Raw genomic sequence first — 16,186 nt, 5'->3', positions numbered from 1 at the left:
TAAGGCTGCGAAGTTGAGACGTCTCTCTCTTGTTGTAAAATATTCCTACGAAACACCGGCCAGCTCAATGAATTCAAACGACTGCTAAATATCTACGAGGATGGGTCGGGCGCGCTGAACTCATGGTCAAAGACTTTTGGCATGAGGGTCGGGTCGCTCCGTGACTCGACCGACCTGCCGCAGGGGTGGGAGGAGGGGCGCGACATCAACACAACGAGCCCGCTCATCCGATATCTCGGCATTTTCCTCGGCGCCCCAGAGAGGATAGCCCGCAAGTGGGAGGAGACTGTGACGGCAAAGATGGAGAAGCGGTATGAGCGATGGGTGGGACGAGGCATGCCTCGCTCAAGACGGGGCCGAAATATAGTCATCAAGAATCACGTGCAATCCTGTGCGTGGTACCTGGTGCAGTCGCAGACGCCGCCCAACCTACCCCAAATGCTCGAGAAATGGCAGCGGTACGCGTGGAATTTCTTTGAGGCGCCGGCAAACGCGGAGGGCCTGCACCAGACACGCCGACACGCGGTAAAACGCGAGACGCTCATCCAAGAGCGACCCGAGGGCGGACAACACTGCCGGGACATCGAGATATTCACACGCAGCTTATACCAGCGCCAGGTGAGCCGCCTGGTCACGCCGTCGTCACACAAAGGCGTGAATATAGTGGCGTCCTACGTCAATCGAGCATACGGGCACCTCCGCATGGGGCGACGGCTCTTCCACTCCTCGTGCGATTTTCTCAATCTCCCCGAGACGATGCCCGCCTACTGGCGCATCGCACTCAAGACGCATGGCACTCTGAGAGGACTGGTACCGTACGATGGTGAGGACGCCGCACAGAAAGACCACACACCTGAAGTCACGTACCGACAGGCGAGGGCGGGCGTACCGAGGACAGTGCGAGTGGGGGGGCTTTGGTCGATCGGACGCGTGTTAATGGAGCCGCTATTCTACAACCCACACCTGTCGGGCTGGTGGGGCGCAGCGGTACTCGACAGCCCGGACTGGGAGCGACTGGCCAGAGACAAGAAACCGAAACCCAAACTCTGCCGGTGGACCAATGAAAGAGAGGAAGACGCACGGGAGGTCTACGAGCGATCGGTGCGATTCGCAGAGGTCGGGGTAACACACGTAGTGCACCTCCTTGGCGGGGACGGCCTGCCAATGGCCTGGCGCGAGTTTAGGAGAAGCTGCCACCCAAACCCGCCCTGCGACCACCGCAACTTACCCGTAGAGGCCACCATAAGGGACCCCATTGCCCGTTTGCCACCAGACTTTTTTTGAGTTGGAGGTAATAACTAAATGGATTGCACTCTCCCAAAGAACTGATGCATTCATAGTGCCTTCACATAGTTACAATACCTCAAAGTTGAAAAACTCCAAAATAGGCCGTCAGGACTCTGTCAGGACTCCGTCAGGACTCTGTCAGGACTCTGTCAGGACTCTGTCAGGACTCCGTCAGGACTCTGTCAGGACTCCGTCAGGACTCCGCCAGGACAACCACTGTCCCCGCTGTGAATAGAGCCCTTAGCTAGAGAGTAGGGAGGGGTGTACAGTCGAGTTACTCCCGAGGGCAGGGACGGCCCTCCACTGAGGGAAAGGGCGCACGGGGACGGTATCGACCCAGCCACGCAGCCCAACGAGTTTGCTGGTCCACAGGCAGGCCAGGCCGTGAGCGTGGGCCGGTCAGGCCTGATCCTGCGGTGAGCACTGGAGGGCTATGCGGCTCGCTCCGTCAGCCGACTTGCGCTGTCGAGCGGTCGAGCGCTTCGGGTTGGACCCGCGGGAGGGTCCCTGCGCGGCTGACATGGCCAGCCAAGCCGTGTGCGCTGCCGTGGGTGCTGCCGTGGGTGCTGCTGTGGGCGCTGCCGTGGGCGCTGCCGTGGGCGCTGCCTCGGTCAGCAGTCAGTCAGCCGTCCGCGCTGCTCGGCGCTGGCCTGCAGGTTGCCGGTGGCAAATCGGGGGCGCGCGGGCCATGGACGTCGTGGCCGAGCTTTGCTGCCTATGCACGTTGCCGGCTGTAACCTTGCCTGCACCATGGCCGCGCCTCTCTTGCTTGTGCGCTTTTCATGGTCGGCCGAGTGGCGCGAGACCCAGCGTGATTTCTTTTGTCTGTCAGGACTCTAAGTTTCTGTCAGGACTCTCAAGTTTCTGTCAGGACTCTCAAGTTTGCTTGTCAGGACTCTCAAGTTTGCGTCAGGACTGCCCCATCAGGACGATTCCGCAGAGGGCGCGCACGGTCGAAAGGGGGGCTGGGCGTCTATCATTCACTGCTGGGGGGGAGGGGAAGGAGGGTTGCAGTGAAGGAAGGTGGAAGTCTCTTCGGAGGCACTTGTGAGCACTGTGAAGACCGTGCGCCGTCAGGACCCCGCCAGGACTCTGTCAGGACTCTGTCAGGACTCTGTCAGGACTCTGTCAGGACTCTGTCAGGACTCTGTCAGGACTCTGTCAGGACTGTCAGGACAGTTGCGGGAGCTCCACAAACCAGGTTGGTAGAGCGCTGAGCGGTGATCGGTGTGGAGCCTGCGGGTACTAATTTGATGTAGAATCGCGCACTTACGTTACGTACATAGATCAGCGACATACTGGGCTGGGTTGTGGGGTTGGCACTCCCATCGACCCTCATGACCTCCTCGCTCCTGCGGTCTCTGAGATGGACACCAGTGGGTGTGGGACCACAGCCAGGATACACTCGAAGGCTGGGTAAGCAGTAGAGGTCGATAATCGACGCGTCCCACATGGTATGTGTCGCTGTCGGCACGCTGTCGACAGGTCGTCGAGCGACACCGGTGGCAGATGGCAGTGCCACCCCCAGGAGTGGTCGGGCGGTCTCCCGTCATGAAAGAGCCACCATGTGATCCGTATGATGATTCCTGACAACCGCCTCAGTCAACTTTTGTCACAGTTCCCGCTCTGAGAGGAGCTGCGGGTCAGTTCGACAGCTGGCGCACCTGCCGTGTGGCGAGTGGCAATTCAGGCGGAGCCGGACGGCTTTCTTTGTTTTCCTGACAAGGTGGTGTTGTGGTGCAGCTGGTGGGGAGAGCACTTGTTAATCGCATGCGCGCGGCGCGCCGGTGGACCAGAAAACAGCGGGGCTCGGCGCGTGGGCGGCAAACATGGCCTTGGCCTTGTCCGAGTCGACCGCGCCCGCGTCGGGCGCCTTTTCCGCGGCCGAGTCCTTCTTGAGGACGCCGTCCGGGCCAGACTTTGCCACGGAGATGTTGACGTTCTTGACGCCGCACGCCTGTGGGCGAGGGAGAGTACGCGCAAGCTTTCGGAGACGGGAGAGGGATGATCACGATCCTGGCGTGCGCACGCGCACCTTGGCTCCGAGGAGCGAAGGCGACACCGACGCGGAGATGACGAGCGTGATGCGGCCGTCGTCAGCCGGCACGATTCCGACCTTCGCGAAGGACTTTATCGGCGACAACACTCGCCCGCGACGTTGCCGCCGCCCGCGTCAATGCCGTCCTTGAGCGGGCCGGGCTCGCCCTCGGGCGGGCCGTTGCCGGTGCCGGTGCTGGCGGTGCCGGTGCCGCCGGTGCCGGTATCGATGCCATCCTTGAGCGAGACGGGCTCGGAGGGGATGCCGACGGCGTTGCCTCCGCCACCAGAGTCGATGACAGTCGTGTTGTCCGCCAGAGACGCCTGTCAGCCACAGAACGCGAGAGGATAGTCTTGCAGCGAAGGCGCAGCGTCGCGTGCGTTGCAGCGGTGCGCGTGTGCATACCAACTCCCTCAGCCACTGCAAATTAACGCACACCTGCTTGTCAGCAAGCGGCGGCGGAGGAGAGAGCTTGAGCACGAGCTTGTCACCGGCGGCCGGCACGAACTCGAGTTTGAGCATGTTGATCGAATGAATTCCTGCAGAGAGTCCAGAAGCGGTTGAAGGTGGCGTCCCCGATGGGAGGTGCAGGCCAGCGCTCGAGTGGCCCTCGCGGCTGCGGACACAGAGTGGCACTCTCTAGACGCAGTGCAGAGATGCGAGCAGGCGGGAACTCTGCTCGGCGGAGTGGTCTGTGCTGATGCGCAGCGGCGCGCGGTTTGCCGCTGGCGTACCGCTGCTCGGGAAGAACGAGACTAGGCTCGCGATCGGCCCTGGAGTGTTCGACGAGGGCCCCGGCGTTGTGACTCCTCGGTCCTCGGTCGGCGAGTTCGATGCCGCGGCCGCCGATTTTTCAATTTCGGCGGGGAATTTCAGCGGTTTTACAACTGTAGGATTTCTTTCCACCCCGCACCATCACGGGTGCTCAGATTTGTGCCTCGCCCTGTGCCCCCGAGTTCCTTTCAACAGGTTTCTCCCAGCCCTACCTCTACCTGGCCATCCTGTGTAGAGAGAGATTTTTAGTCTTCTTCCTGTGTATGGGATAGGATGGCATCCTTACAAATAGAGTGGAATTTTACAAATGGAGTGGCCCTCGAGACTAGCCCGGCCCGCTCCGAGTGCGACACGCTGGTGAGCAAGATACGAGGGCTCAGCCTCGTCTCCGACAAGCCTCCAGAGCTTCTGACTGCGAGCCCCTCTGCTGACGACAAAACCGATTGGCGCCGAGAGTTTGTTGTAGAGATTTCACGTTGTAGAGCGCCTCTACATCGCTCTACATCTGCATCGCTCTGTCCCGCGCCGGATGTAGAGCTCTACAGCTCTACAGCGCTCCACCGCTCTTCAGCTCTATAGCGCTCTACACTCTTGTACATCCTCTACTGTCTCTACTCCCCCGACTAGTCATTGCGCAGCGTCCTAATCTAAAATCTGAGGATTCAGGATTCAGGCATCGCTTCAGTGGGGCCAAAGTGAGTTTATGGATGTGTGAGAACGGTACGGGACACGAGGAGTCACGCGGACCGACTCGTCGGTGACTCTGCTGCACGCCGTTTCAGATTTTTTCTCAGCGTGAGCGAGACGCGACGTGGAAGAGTGCCACCGTCGGGTAGGACGGGTCGGCCCGGAGCATCAGAGTAGCCGTCGTGGTCGCGGCGAGCAGCGCCGGCCACTCCGGCGCCGCGTCGGCACCGTGGGAGCATGTCCACCGCCACTTCGCGGTCGCAGCGCTATTTGTCGCCCGAACGCCGCATATCCCTCTGGCGGGCCAAAGATCGACTCGCATGTCGATTTTGACTCGACGGCGGCATGGAGGCATCACGTCTCCATGCCGCCGTCAAGTCGGAGCCAGTCTGCGGCGACCACAGCGCTCACCGCAGGGATATGCGAGCTTTTCAGAGTCAAGCGATTGCGCGAAATCCCACAGCGCTGGATTTTGGGGCGCTGCGCACCCCCTACCCCGACCCCCCCCTCACGCCGTCAGGTTCTATGGCGCGAGTCCGCAGTGGCAACAGACCCCGTATCCGGGTAGGAGCCGGCGTGGTAGACGCGTTGGAGTGGAAGAATTACGTAGATCGAGGTTTGCGGAACACCAACTTCATAGCAGTCATAGGCATGGTACATGGTTGCACACAGACGGTGTGATTTTGTCGCTCATTGAGCTCTAGCAGGGGACTACGATCTCGCATACCGCCGTGAGGCCATCACTTCTCAGGTGTCTAGGGCATCACTTCTCGAGCGGAGAAAGATGGCTGTCATGGCACATGGGCGTCAGCACAAGAAGTAGAGCCCGTCCGCGCTGTATGGCCCGTCGGGCCAGACCGAAGCAGCCGGCTCGCTCTTGGTTTCCGCGCCTAGTTCGGAATCACGACCGCGCCGAGTGAGCGGACACCCACCCGCGTCCGGCGTGTCGCGCTCTCGCTCCGCGCCTCGGCAGATGTACTCGACCAGCCCGCGGAGGGCGGGCGGCATCGCCGCGACCTCGTCAGGCTGCGGCGGGCGGGCGGCCGCGTCATGCGGCTCCTCGAACCTGCCGATCCGAGAGGGCGGTGTGTGAGGAGGCCTTCGCGACCGCCGGCGCGGCGTGAGCCCCACGTCATTAACAGTGCAAGGCCCAGTGCGCGTGGGTGAGGTGTGTGTGTGTGGGGGGGGGGGGGTGCGTGCGTGCGTGCGTGCGTGTGTGTCAGTGTGGTGGGTGTGCGTGAGGGCTTCTCGCACCGGAGCAGCTCGAGCGGGAGGCGGATGAGGCCCGGGTTCGAGCGGGGCCCCGCGAGGATGCAGGGCAGCTGCGGCCGCCGGAGCGGCTGCTGCCTCTTCTCTGCAAAGAAGTCTGCCACCGACGCCTCCTCCCCTCGGAAGCGGAACCAGTGCTCCGACGCGCCCTTGTCGTCGAGCCCGCCGAGGCGGTAGTAGCGTCCGGGGGGCATGCCCACGTACCCGATGCGCCAGCGGCGGTGCGCCTCTGCCGTCGCGTGCAGCTCCTGCTCGAGCGTGCTGCTCCACTGCTGCACGACCAGCCACTCCACGTCGGGCGGCAGCTCGCCCTGCAGCAGCCGCTGGACGGCGGCGTACAAGCCGTCGCGCAGAAGGCCGCCCGGGAGGCGTCCGGCGGAGAGGTGCACCTTGCACCGCTCGCTCACGTGCGACTGCAGGTGCGCGGGGAGGGCGAGCAGCTCGGGCAGCAGCTCGAAGAGCGGGAAGTGTTGGCGGAGGACCTGCCGGGTGAGGCACGCGAGCAGGCGCGAGCACGCCAGGCAAGAGAGAAGGGATGGCACGTCGCGGGACAGACGAAGCTGCTCCAGAACCAAGAGCATGACGTCGTCATGCATCATGAAGAGGAACAGGCTGTAGGCGCAACCGTCACAAATATTGCTCGCGCCGCCGCTGCTCGCGCCGCAATTGCCGGCGCTGCCGGCACCGTCGCTTCCGGCACCGCCGCTGCTGCCAGAAGTTTCGGGCAGTGCGCGGGATGCGCGCAGAACGGCGGGCTCCCGCAGCAGTGCACTCATGGACATGGCTTTGTTGATGACATGGATGCCACTTCATTACCTCAGGTGTGAACAACACCTCGTCCCCAGGCGCCGCAGCGCCTGTTGATGGGTCCAGGTGCTAGCCCTGATGGGCAATGCATACGCCTACTTGGGCCTCAGATCGCCCGACCGCGTCCCGGTGCTCTGCCGTCGGATTTGTGACTCCGCCGCACCGCGCCGCGGCCGGGGGCCCTCACTCACACTCTACACTCAGGAAGGAGGCCGAGGATGGCCGTGGAGGAGGGACGAGCTCTTGGAGGTAAAGTGTCAGTTTATATATTGTAGAGACCAACCTTGTGCACAATATCTCTCAGTCTAGCTAAGGCCTAAGCCAGGGGAGGCGATGCCGGGGCCGTGCAGCAGCTTGATGGTGTGTATCGCGCGCCTTGCGGGGGGGGGCGCGGAAAAGAGGAACCTCTTAGCGCCATCGCCACGGTGCTGCATGCAGCGCCGGGCGACGACGGCTTACCGCCTCCCGGATGGTGCTTCGCGCCTTCGCCGGCGTGCGTCCCGGAGCGGTCCCGGACGGGGGGCCCAGGGGAGGAAAATGGGGGCCGTATACCAGGTGCGCCCGCGGCGCGCTCTCGGCGAAATTAGCCATTCTACACGCTCTCCGTGACGTATTTTTGCGTCATTCGTAATGATGTGGTGTCCGTCTCTCCCCCGTGTGTCTGACCGAGCTTCTCGGAAGCTACGCCGCCTCCGGCGGCGCTAGAGGGGGGGGGCCCATGACCCCGGCAAGCCAGTGAGGACCGGGGAAGCCTCGACCAAAGGCGCCCAACTTTAATCAGTGACTCATTCCGGGGCCGTATACCAGGTGCGCCCGCGGCGCGCTCTCGGCGAAATTAGCCATTCTACACGCTCTCCGTGACGTATTTTTGCGTCATTCGTAATGATGTGGTGTCCGTCTCTCCCCCGTGTGTCTGACCGAGCTTCTCGGAAGCTACGCCGCCTCCGGCGGCGCTAGAGGGGGGGGGCCCATGACCCCGGCAAGCCAGTGAGGACCGGGGCAGGTGACGAATGATTTCACGCTCGAGCGTGACTGGGGAGCAGCGCATGTGTCGTTTGAGCAGCACCGTGCACGATTTTCAACACTAGTACACATACATATTATATGCTGCACGAAGCAGGTGGCACGTCGCCTGCCGACGCGCCGCTGCTCGGCCAGCGAGTCGAGCTCGGCGGGCTCTCGGCCCGCCCCGAGCTGAACGGGCAGCGGGGCGTGGCGCAGAGCTTCGAGGGCGGGCGGTACGCTGTGGCGCTCGAGGGCGGCGGCGAGAGCGTGCGGGTGCGGCCGGGTAATCTGTCGCCGGCGGCGGCGGAGCGAGCGTCGAGCGGTGCCGCGGCAGTCTCCGATGAGGTCATCGCAGCGGCTCAGCGAGGCGAGGAGGAGGCGGTGCTGGCGTGGCTCGACAGTGGTGGGCGGGCCGGCGCGACGTACGAGAGAGGCGGCGTGAGCGGCCTCACGCTGCTGATGGTCGCCGCCGCCAACGGCCACCAGCGGGTGGTCGAGCTGCTGATACGGCACGGGGCGAAGGTCAACCTGCAGAACAGCTTCGGTGGCGCCGCGCTGACGGCCGCCGCCCAGGAAGGCCACGAGCGGCTGGTCGACTTGCTGATACGGCACGGCGCAGAGGTCAACCTGCAGGACAGCAGAGGCGGCACCGCGCTGATGACCGCCGCTTTCTTCGGCCACCCCGCTGTCGTGCGGCGCTTGCTGCGGGCGGGCGCAGACACTGCGGCGCGCAGTGAGCGCGGCAGCACGGCGCTGCAGCTGGCCAAGGAGGAGGGCTACGCCGAGTGCGTCGAGGCGTTCCGGCAGCACGTCAAGGAGTCGGTCGTGGCGGGACGGCCCGCGGCGACGGCAGCCGGCGGTGCAGGCGCAGGCGGCGCTTCCTCCGGCGGCGCTTCCTCGGCTGGATCGAGAGTCGCGAAGACGCCATCTCCAGCGGTGGCGGCGGGGCGGGCGCCGAGCGGTGGCGTGGCAGCCCCCGATGCGATCGTGGTAGCGGCGGAGCGTGGCGAGGAGGAGGCGGTGCTGGCGTGGCTCGACAGTGGTGGGCGGGTCAACGCGACGTACGAGAGAAGCGGCGTGAGCGGCATCACGCTGCTGATGGGCGCCGCCGGCGCAGGCCACGAGCGGATGGTCGACTTGCTGATACGGCGCGGCGCTGACGTCAACCTGCAGAACAGTGGCGGCTTCACCGCGCTGATGCACGCCGCCAGCTACGGCCACGAGCGGGTGGTCGAGCTGCTGCTGCGGCACGGCGCTGAGATCAACCTGCAGGACAGCAAAGGCGTCACCGCGCTGATGCACGCCGCCCTCTTCAACCACCCCGCCGTCGTGCGGCGCTTGCTGCGGGCGGGTGCAGATTCGACGGCGCGCAGTGTGCGCGGCAAGACGGCGCTGCAGCTGGCCAAGGAGAAGGGCAACGCCGAGTGCGTCGAGGCGTTCCGGCAGCACGTCAAGGAGTCGGTCGTGGCGGGACGGCCCACGGCGAGGGCAGTCGGCGGCAGAGGCGCAGGCGGCGCTTCCTCCGGCGGCGCTTCTGTCCTGGCAGCCCCCGACGAGGTCGTGGCAGCGGCTGAGCGAGGCGAGGAGGAGGCGGTGCTGGCGTGGCTTGAGGGCGGCGGGCGGGCCGACGCGACGTACGAGAGAGGCGAGGTGAGTGGCATCACGCTGCTGATGGTCGCCGCCCGCAGCGGCCACGAGCGGGTGGTCGAGTTGCTGATCCGGCACGGCGCGGAGGTCAACTTGCAGAGCAGGAAAGGCGTCACCGCGCTGATGCGCGCCGCCAACGAAGGCCACTCCGCCGTCGTGCGGCGCTTGCTGCGGGCGGGCGCAGCTGCTGCGGCGCGCAATGTTGACGGCAAGACAGCGCTGCAGGCGGCCAAGGAGAAGGGCCACGCCGAGTGCTTGCGCGCCCTCGCGGCGGCGGAGGCGGCGGCTGAGAAGGCGGCGTGGGAGGCGGAGGCGAGGGAGGCGGAGAGAGCGGCGGCAGAGGCGGAGGCGGCGCGGCATGCCGAGGCGCTGCTGGCGGAGGAGGAGAAGGAGAAGGAGGCGGGGGAGCGCGCGAAGGAGAGCAAGAAGGGGAAGAAGAAGAAGAAGGGGAAGGGCGGCGGGGGCGGCGCTGGGCCGTCGCGGGAGCCCGAGGATGAGGCAGCGCTGGCGGCGGCGGAGGAGGCGGAGTTGGCGGCGGCGCTCGAGGAGAGCGCGAGGTTGGAGGAGGAGAGGCGGGCGCCCGACGAGCAAGTGTCAACGTCTTTGGCTGCAGGGAGGCCGCCTTCGGTGGAAGAGGAGGAGCCGCCGGACGACTTCATTTGCCCGATCACAACCGAGGTGATGGTCGACCCGGTGATGGCGGCGGATGGGCACTCATACGAGCGGACGGCGATCGAGCGCTGGCTCGCGACCAAGTCGACCAGCCCTCTTACGGGCGAGGAGCTCGAATTCACTCGGCTCATCCCAAATCACACACACCGCCGGATGATCCGACAGTGGCAAGAAGCCGCTCGCACCTGACACGCTTCTCGCTTGTGGCGCTGCGGCGCTGGCGGGCACTGCTGGCCAAATCTCAAATCGTTGTCGGTGAGCGATTTTCAGCGGGAATATAAAGAATATTTGAGAATATAGGCCCGATTTGGAGCTGTATTCTTGGCATATTCGAGAATATAGACCCTGTTTGGGACAAGAATACGGAAAGAATACGGAAAAAGAATATAGATAGTACTGGGCGAGAAAAACGTATAAAGGCCAAGCGATTTCTCTCACCCCCGACGGCGAGTTGAGTTGACGAGTCGCGTCGAGAGCATGCGTGCCACCGAGTCGACGCTGCTGGGCAAGCTGGCTTTCAGCAACCGAAGTTTTGCTCGGCATCGGTGTACAAACTAACTGAACAATAACCTAGGCGACGACCCTATTGCGAGGCCCTTTTGGGCCCAACAAGCCAAACATGCACATGTGCATGTACGTGTGTGCATGTGCATGTAGCATGTAGCATGTGCGCATGCATCACGTGTGAGTGAGTGAGTGAGTATTCTTGATACGAAACCACGACGACACACACCAGTCGACTCGCATCGGTTGCCTCCATGAACGGCGGAGCTATTCTCGCGTCCACACCACACCTGGCTCCAACGTGGACACGCCCATAGCTGGGGACACTACTAGGTCACGCATGGCATCAGAAGTTTTATCTCTGGGCCCCGAAAGGCATCTCTAGCAGCGTCGTTACGCATGCGCCCTCCCCTCCTGGGCGCATGCGCCTCACGTCTCGCCAGAGCATAAGCCCTTGGTGTGCGACGAGACGAGTTTTTCGCCATCGCAGCGAGCAGCAAGCCACTCGCCGCACCAGCCGGAGGCATCGCCGCAGCGCTGTCTGCGCCACGGTCCCGCACCCGTCGACGAAGCTCCCCCCGCGGAAGGCCGCGCGTAGCCACGCCTTGTCGATCGAGATGAGCGCGCCTCGGCGCCTGAGGCTCGCCCACCTACTGCCCCTGAGAGTTGGTTACGAGTGGGATCGGCTCCTCCCCTTGGGATCGAAGCTTCCACGACCTCGCACCCAACATCACAGGCGGGATCAGAGAGAGACTCCGCACCGGACACCGCCCGGGCACAGACCCCCTACCCGTCGGACAATGCCTGGACCCCTCACAGAGCGGCCCACACACAGATCACGCATCGGCAGATTTCACGCCTGGATCAGGCGTAGACAGCACACACTGGTCACGGTTGCATAGCCCTGCCGGGGGGGGCGAGTTCGCAAGGTTAATATTAAAAGCATACAAAGTGGTGACAACCACTGGGTTCTCAGTGGACGATCCAGCGTCGACCGAACAGAAGAGCGTCCCCACGACGCCTCGGTGCCTCCCACCGGTGTGAAAACCATCCGGATCTACCGGGTTCGCCCTCCGGACGCACCCGTTCCCGCGATGGCCCACTGTCCTCCGTCGCCAGGTTGAACCCCCTCCCCCCCCCAGTCCTCGACTCCTCGTACTCGACCACGATCCCTCTCGACCTCGTACTCGACCGACCTTTCTCCTCATCACTGATCCAGACCCGATCCTCCTCCTCATAGCTTCACCTCATGTCGTTGATCTCTCTCCCACCCACCCACACACAGAGAGAGAGAGAATTCTTGATACGAAACCACGACGACACACACCAGTCGACTCGCATCGGTTGCCTCCATGAACGGCGGAGCTATTCTCGCGCCCACACCACACCTGGCTCCAACGTGGACACGCCCATAGCTGGGGACACTACTAGGTCACGCATGGCATCACAGAAGTTTTATCTCTGGGCCCCGAAAGGCATCTCTAGCAGTGTCTTACACATGCCCCCTCCCCTCCTGGGCGCATGCGCCTCACGTCTCGCCAGAGCATAAGCCCTTGGCGTGTGGCGAGACGAGTTTTTCGCCATCGCAGCGAGCAGCAACCCGCCCGCCGCAAACAGCCGGAGGCCTCGCCGCGGCACTGGCTGCGCCGCGGTCCCGCACCCGTCGACGCAGCTCCCCCCGCGGAAGACCGCGCGTAGCAACGTCTTGACGATCGAGATGAGCGTGCCTGAAGCTCGCCCACCTACTGCCCCTGAGAGTTGGTTATTGAGTGGGATCAGCTCCCCCCCTTGGGATCGAAGCCGCCACAACCTCACACCCAACATCCCAGGCGGGATCAGAAGGGGACTCCACACCGGACACCGCCCGGGCACAGCCCCCCTACCCGTCGGATCGCACAGAGGGCCCCCTCGGAGCAGCCCACACACAATCACGCATCGGCAGATTGAGTGCCTGAGTCAGGCAGACAGCACAGACAAGAGGAGAGAGAGGAGAGAGAGAGAGAGAGAGAGGAGAGAGGAGAGGGTGAGGGTGTGAACACACGTGAGGAGTGGGGGAGGGTGTCTGTGGTGGGCTGTAGTCCTACTACGTGGTTACAACCACGCGCCCCTCAGGAGCTTAAGGTAGAGCTGAGCGTCCCAGACGCCTCGGTGCCTCCCACCGGCGTGAAGACCATCCGGATCTACCCAGTGCGTCCTCCGGACGGGCTGGTCCCCGCGATGGCCCACGGTCCTCCGTCGCCTGGTTGAGCCCCCTGCCTCCCGGTTGACCCCCCGGTCCCCGTACTCGACCATGAAATAAACTCAAAGTCCACCACAGCCTCCAGCCTCCACCTCCACCCGCGAGCCACCACCGCTGCCGCCCGCGACGCCGCCCGCCGCGTCAGATAGCCGCGACGCGCGCATCGAGTCGCGTCGGAGAGCCGCGCCGCACCAGCAGCAGCATCTGCACCACCAGCAGCAGCAGCAGCACCACCACCACCACCCGAGAGAGAAGCGCACCTGCCCGACGCCGCCCGCCGCGTCAGACGCTCGCGACGCGCGCGTCGAGCCCAGTCGCACAGCCGCGCCGCGCCAGCAGCAGCATCGGCACCAGCAGCAGCAGCACCACCACCACCATCAGCAACAGAGACAGGCAGTGCAGGCGCAGAGGCGCTCGCAGAGCGGCGCTCAGCGCCGCGCACTCCACGCTGCGGACCGTCGGACGAGCGCACCGTACGTCGGCGGCGAGCCGCGTCGCCAGCCGTCTCGCGAGAGAGCGGCGCCGCCGCGTGCGCGCAGCAGCCGCCGCGGCAGAGGCGAGCCGCGGCGACGTCCGCACTAACGGATAACGGCCATTGGCGGTTTTCTCTCTGCTCTCTCTCTCTCTCTCTCTCACCCACACACACACACACATGCCACGAACCCCTAGCTTTTGCGGGAAATTCTTCTGCAGCACGTGCGCCCCTGGCTGTGCGCCCTGCTGTGTCCCGTCGGTCAGCGAGTCTCACCCGAGTCACCCGAGCTCTCGTCTTAAAATGCGGACGATGGTCATCGGTGACGTCCATGGCTGCCACCGAGAGCTGCAGCAGATGCTCGCCCGGCTCTCGCCCGGGCCGAGTGACAGGGTCGTCTTCGTCGGCGACGTGATCTCCAAAGGTCCCGACCCAGTTGCGTCGCTGCGGCTTGCGCGCAACACTGTGGCTGCAGCCGCAGCGGGCAGCGAGATACTCGTCGGCAACCACGAGCGTAACCTGCTCACGTGGCTGAAACAGCGAGATCAGGGCGTGCCCGCTGGAAAACGCTCTGGCTCTGGCGAGGGCAACAGAATGACGGGCGAGCAGCTGACGCGCGGCGAGGTGGAGTGGCTGCGCGGCCGGCCCGACCGATTGGCGCTGCCGGAGCATAACGCCATCGTCGCGCACGCAGGGCTGCGCGCGGGCGTCCCGCTCGCACAGCAGCAGCATGCCGACCTGACGGCGATGCGGAGCCTCGATGCCGCCGGCCTGCCTTCGCCAACGGCCGGGGCCGTCTCGTGGGCGGCGAGCTGGCGCGGGCCGACGCACGTCATCTTTGGGCACGACTCGCGCCGCCGGCTGCAGCTCCACCCCTTCGCCACCGGCATCGACACGGGGTGCGTGTACGGAGGCCAGCTCACGGCGCTCGTCCTGCCAGAGGGCTCGCGCAGCCGCGGGGACTGGAGGCTCGTGGCCGTGAACGCAACCACAACCTGGTGCTACGCCGGCAGCAGCGGCGGAACTGCCGCCATCTCGCGCTCGCCAAACTGCCGCCGCAGCCAGCGCCCTGCCGGCAGCAACAAGGAGGAGCGGCATCAGAAGCGAGAGGAGGGTAAGCGGGAGAAGCACCGCAGGCGAGACGAGGCGAAGAAGGCCCGGCGAGAGAGGCGCCGACAGGGAGGCGACGGAACCGTCGACAAGTGAGAGGCAGAGGAGATAGCGCGCGCAGACGAAAGAGACCGCGCAGGAGGCAGACTTACGAGGAACGTTGACCGAGAGCTCAGCGATCTCGACTCGGTAAAGGGCAACACGACACAGTTACGGAGAGAACTTCGGAGAGAGTGCAGCACAGCGTACCCGTACGTATGTACGTACCAAACGCACGGTTCTCTGGTTTGGACGGTACGTGTATGTGTGTCAGGGCACAGGGGGCACAGCGACACCGCACACACTACCCCACGCGCCCTACAGTGAGCTTTTGGTAATATACCCATTTTCGCTTTTTTCAAAATGAAGGTACGCTGAGAGGATGGTCACTCCACCCTGTCCGTGCCACTACCGTAATATGCTAATATCCTCACACTGTGTAACGTCGTGGCCAAGAGTTGTGCTCGCTGAGCCGGTCGCCGGCGGCAAAAGCCACCGGTCTGCAGGGAAGTTGTGCTGGTCGCTGACGGCGCGCCGCGTGGAGTAGGTCACGTAAGCCACCGGCCTCGGCTCGGCGGTGCAGTTTGCCCTCCCGCGGTGTAGCACGCGGTAGTCGAAGAGCAGCAGCTCGCCCGGCAGCAGGTGCGGCGCCGCAAAGCAGCAATCCTCCGCGAGCTGCTCCTCGCAAGCGCCCGCGTGGTGGGAGCCGGCCGCCAGCTCGGTCGGCCCGTTGGCGGCGTCCACCCGCACGAGCGGCGCGAAGCAGTTGACCAGCCCGCGTGCGGTGCCGTCGGGGTGGAGGTGCTGCTCTGGCGCGCCGGGCAGCGCGGTGACGCACCCGGCGCCGTCGACGCGCACGCCGCTCGGGCCGTCCTCGGCGAGCTGCGACCTCTCGAGGACGGGACGCACCCAGCGGTCGACTGCGCGCAGGAGCGGCGACCACGCCTCCGCCTCGCTGCCCTCCATCGGTAGGCGCATGTCCGGCCGGCGGCCGCCGGCTGTCCGGGCGCACACCTCGCCAAAGGTGAAGCGGTCCCTCCTCGGATCGACGCCGCGACCTCGCAAGAGCGCGAAGAGTCGCGCCAGCTGCGCCGCGGCGATTCGGCGGCACTCCTCGCACGTCGCCGCATCGATGAGCGGCTCCGCCGTCGAGGCTCGGAGGACGACAAAGCCGTTCTCCTGCAAGCTCAGGGCGGCCGCGTCGGCCCACGCCACCTCGCTGCACTCCTCGCACGCCACCTCGCACGCCACTGTCCTCTTCGGGTGCGGCGTAGCAACTGGCTCTGGGCAAGCGGCAGAAGAAGGCGGTCCATCCGGCAGCCCATCCTCAGACGGTCCAGGCATGCAGAACTCCTCGAGGAAATCGCAGAGCGCGTCCGGCATGCAGTCGGGAGCCGCCATAAGAAATGAGACCGACACCAGGCGCAGCTGCGAACGAAGTGTGGAGAGCCGGCGCGCCCCCCTGGCGAGTACAGACCACGCCTCACTTTTTCACAGGGGGAGATCCGTCTGGAAAAAGGAGGCGTGTGACAAGCGGAGGGTTGGATCGCCGTCTTTCGGCGAGGATGGGTGTTGGAGCCCTCTTTGCTCAACATGCGGCCTGCTCTGCCGCCTCAACGAGACAGCCGCGCGCGCA

The 16,186-nt window shown here is 64.6% G+C and overlaps 4 protein-coding genes across 4 annotated transcripts; 1 reads left to right on the top strand and 3 right to left on the bottom strand.

Moving 5' to 3' along the window:
* Window positions 1–2,844: 2,844 nt before the first annotated feature.
* EMIHUDRAFT_435697 (Hypothetical protein) lies at window positions 2,845–4,145 on the bottom strand (the record flags this gene model as incomplete). Its single annotated transcript, XM_005774127.1, has 3 exons — window positions 2,845–3,244; window positions 3,323–3,648; window positions 3,764–4,145. A coding segment is annotated over one exon (333 nt), but the record flags the coding sequence as incomplete, so codon positions are not given.
* A 1,448-nt stretch (window positions 4,146–5,593) lies between these two features.
* Window positions 5,594–6,651, bottom strand: EMIHUDRAFT_207816 (Argonaute-like protein; the record flags this gene model as incomplete). Its single annotated transcript, XM_005774126.1, has 3 exons — window positions 5,594–5,676; window positions 5,719–5,852; window positions 6,041–6,651. 3 exons carry the CDS (start codon window positions 6,649–6,651, stop codon window positions 5,594–5,596), a joined length of 828 nt encoding a protein of 275 aa, XP_005774183.1.
* A 7,056-nt stretch (window positions 6,652–13,707) lies between these two features.
* EMIHUDRAFT_45167 (hypothetical protein) lies at window positions 13,708–14,340 on the top strand (the record flags this gene model as incomplete). Its single annotated transcript, XM_005774125.1, has 1 exon — window positions 13,708–14,340. A coding segment is annotated over one exon (633 nt), but the record flags the coding sequence as incomplete, so codon positions are not given.
* Window positions 14,341–14,958: 618 nt separating this feature from the next.
* On the bottom strand, window positions 14,959–15,951 carry EMIHUDRAFT_207813 (hypothetical protein; the record flags this gene model as incomplete). Its single annotated transcript, XM_005774124.1, has 1 exon — window positions 14,959–15,951. The coding sequence occupies one exon, from the start codon at window positions 15,949–15,951 to the stop codon at window positions 14,959–14,961; it is 993 nt and encodes a 330-aa protein (XP_005774181.1).
* Window positions 15,952–16,186: the final 235 nt, after the last annotated feature.

The sequence above is a fragment of the Emiliania huxleyi genome, assembly GCF_000372725.1.
Source record: "Emiliania huxleyi CCMP1516 unplaced genomic scaffold EMIHUscaffold_32, whole genome shotgun sequence".
In the NCBI taxonomy this organism is placed as follows: domain Eukaryota; phylum Haptophyta; order Isochrysidales; family Noelaerhabdaceae; genus Emiliania; species Emiliania huxleyi.
This window is presented reverse-complemented; position numbering and strand designations above follow the sequence as displayed.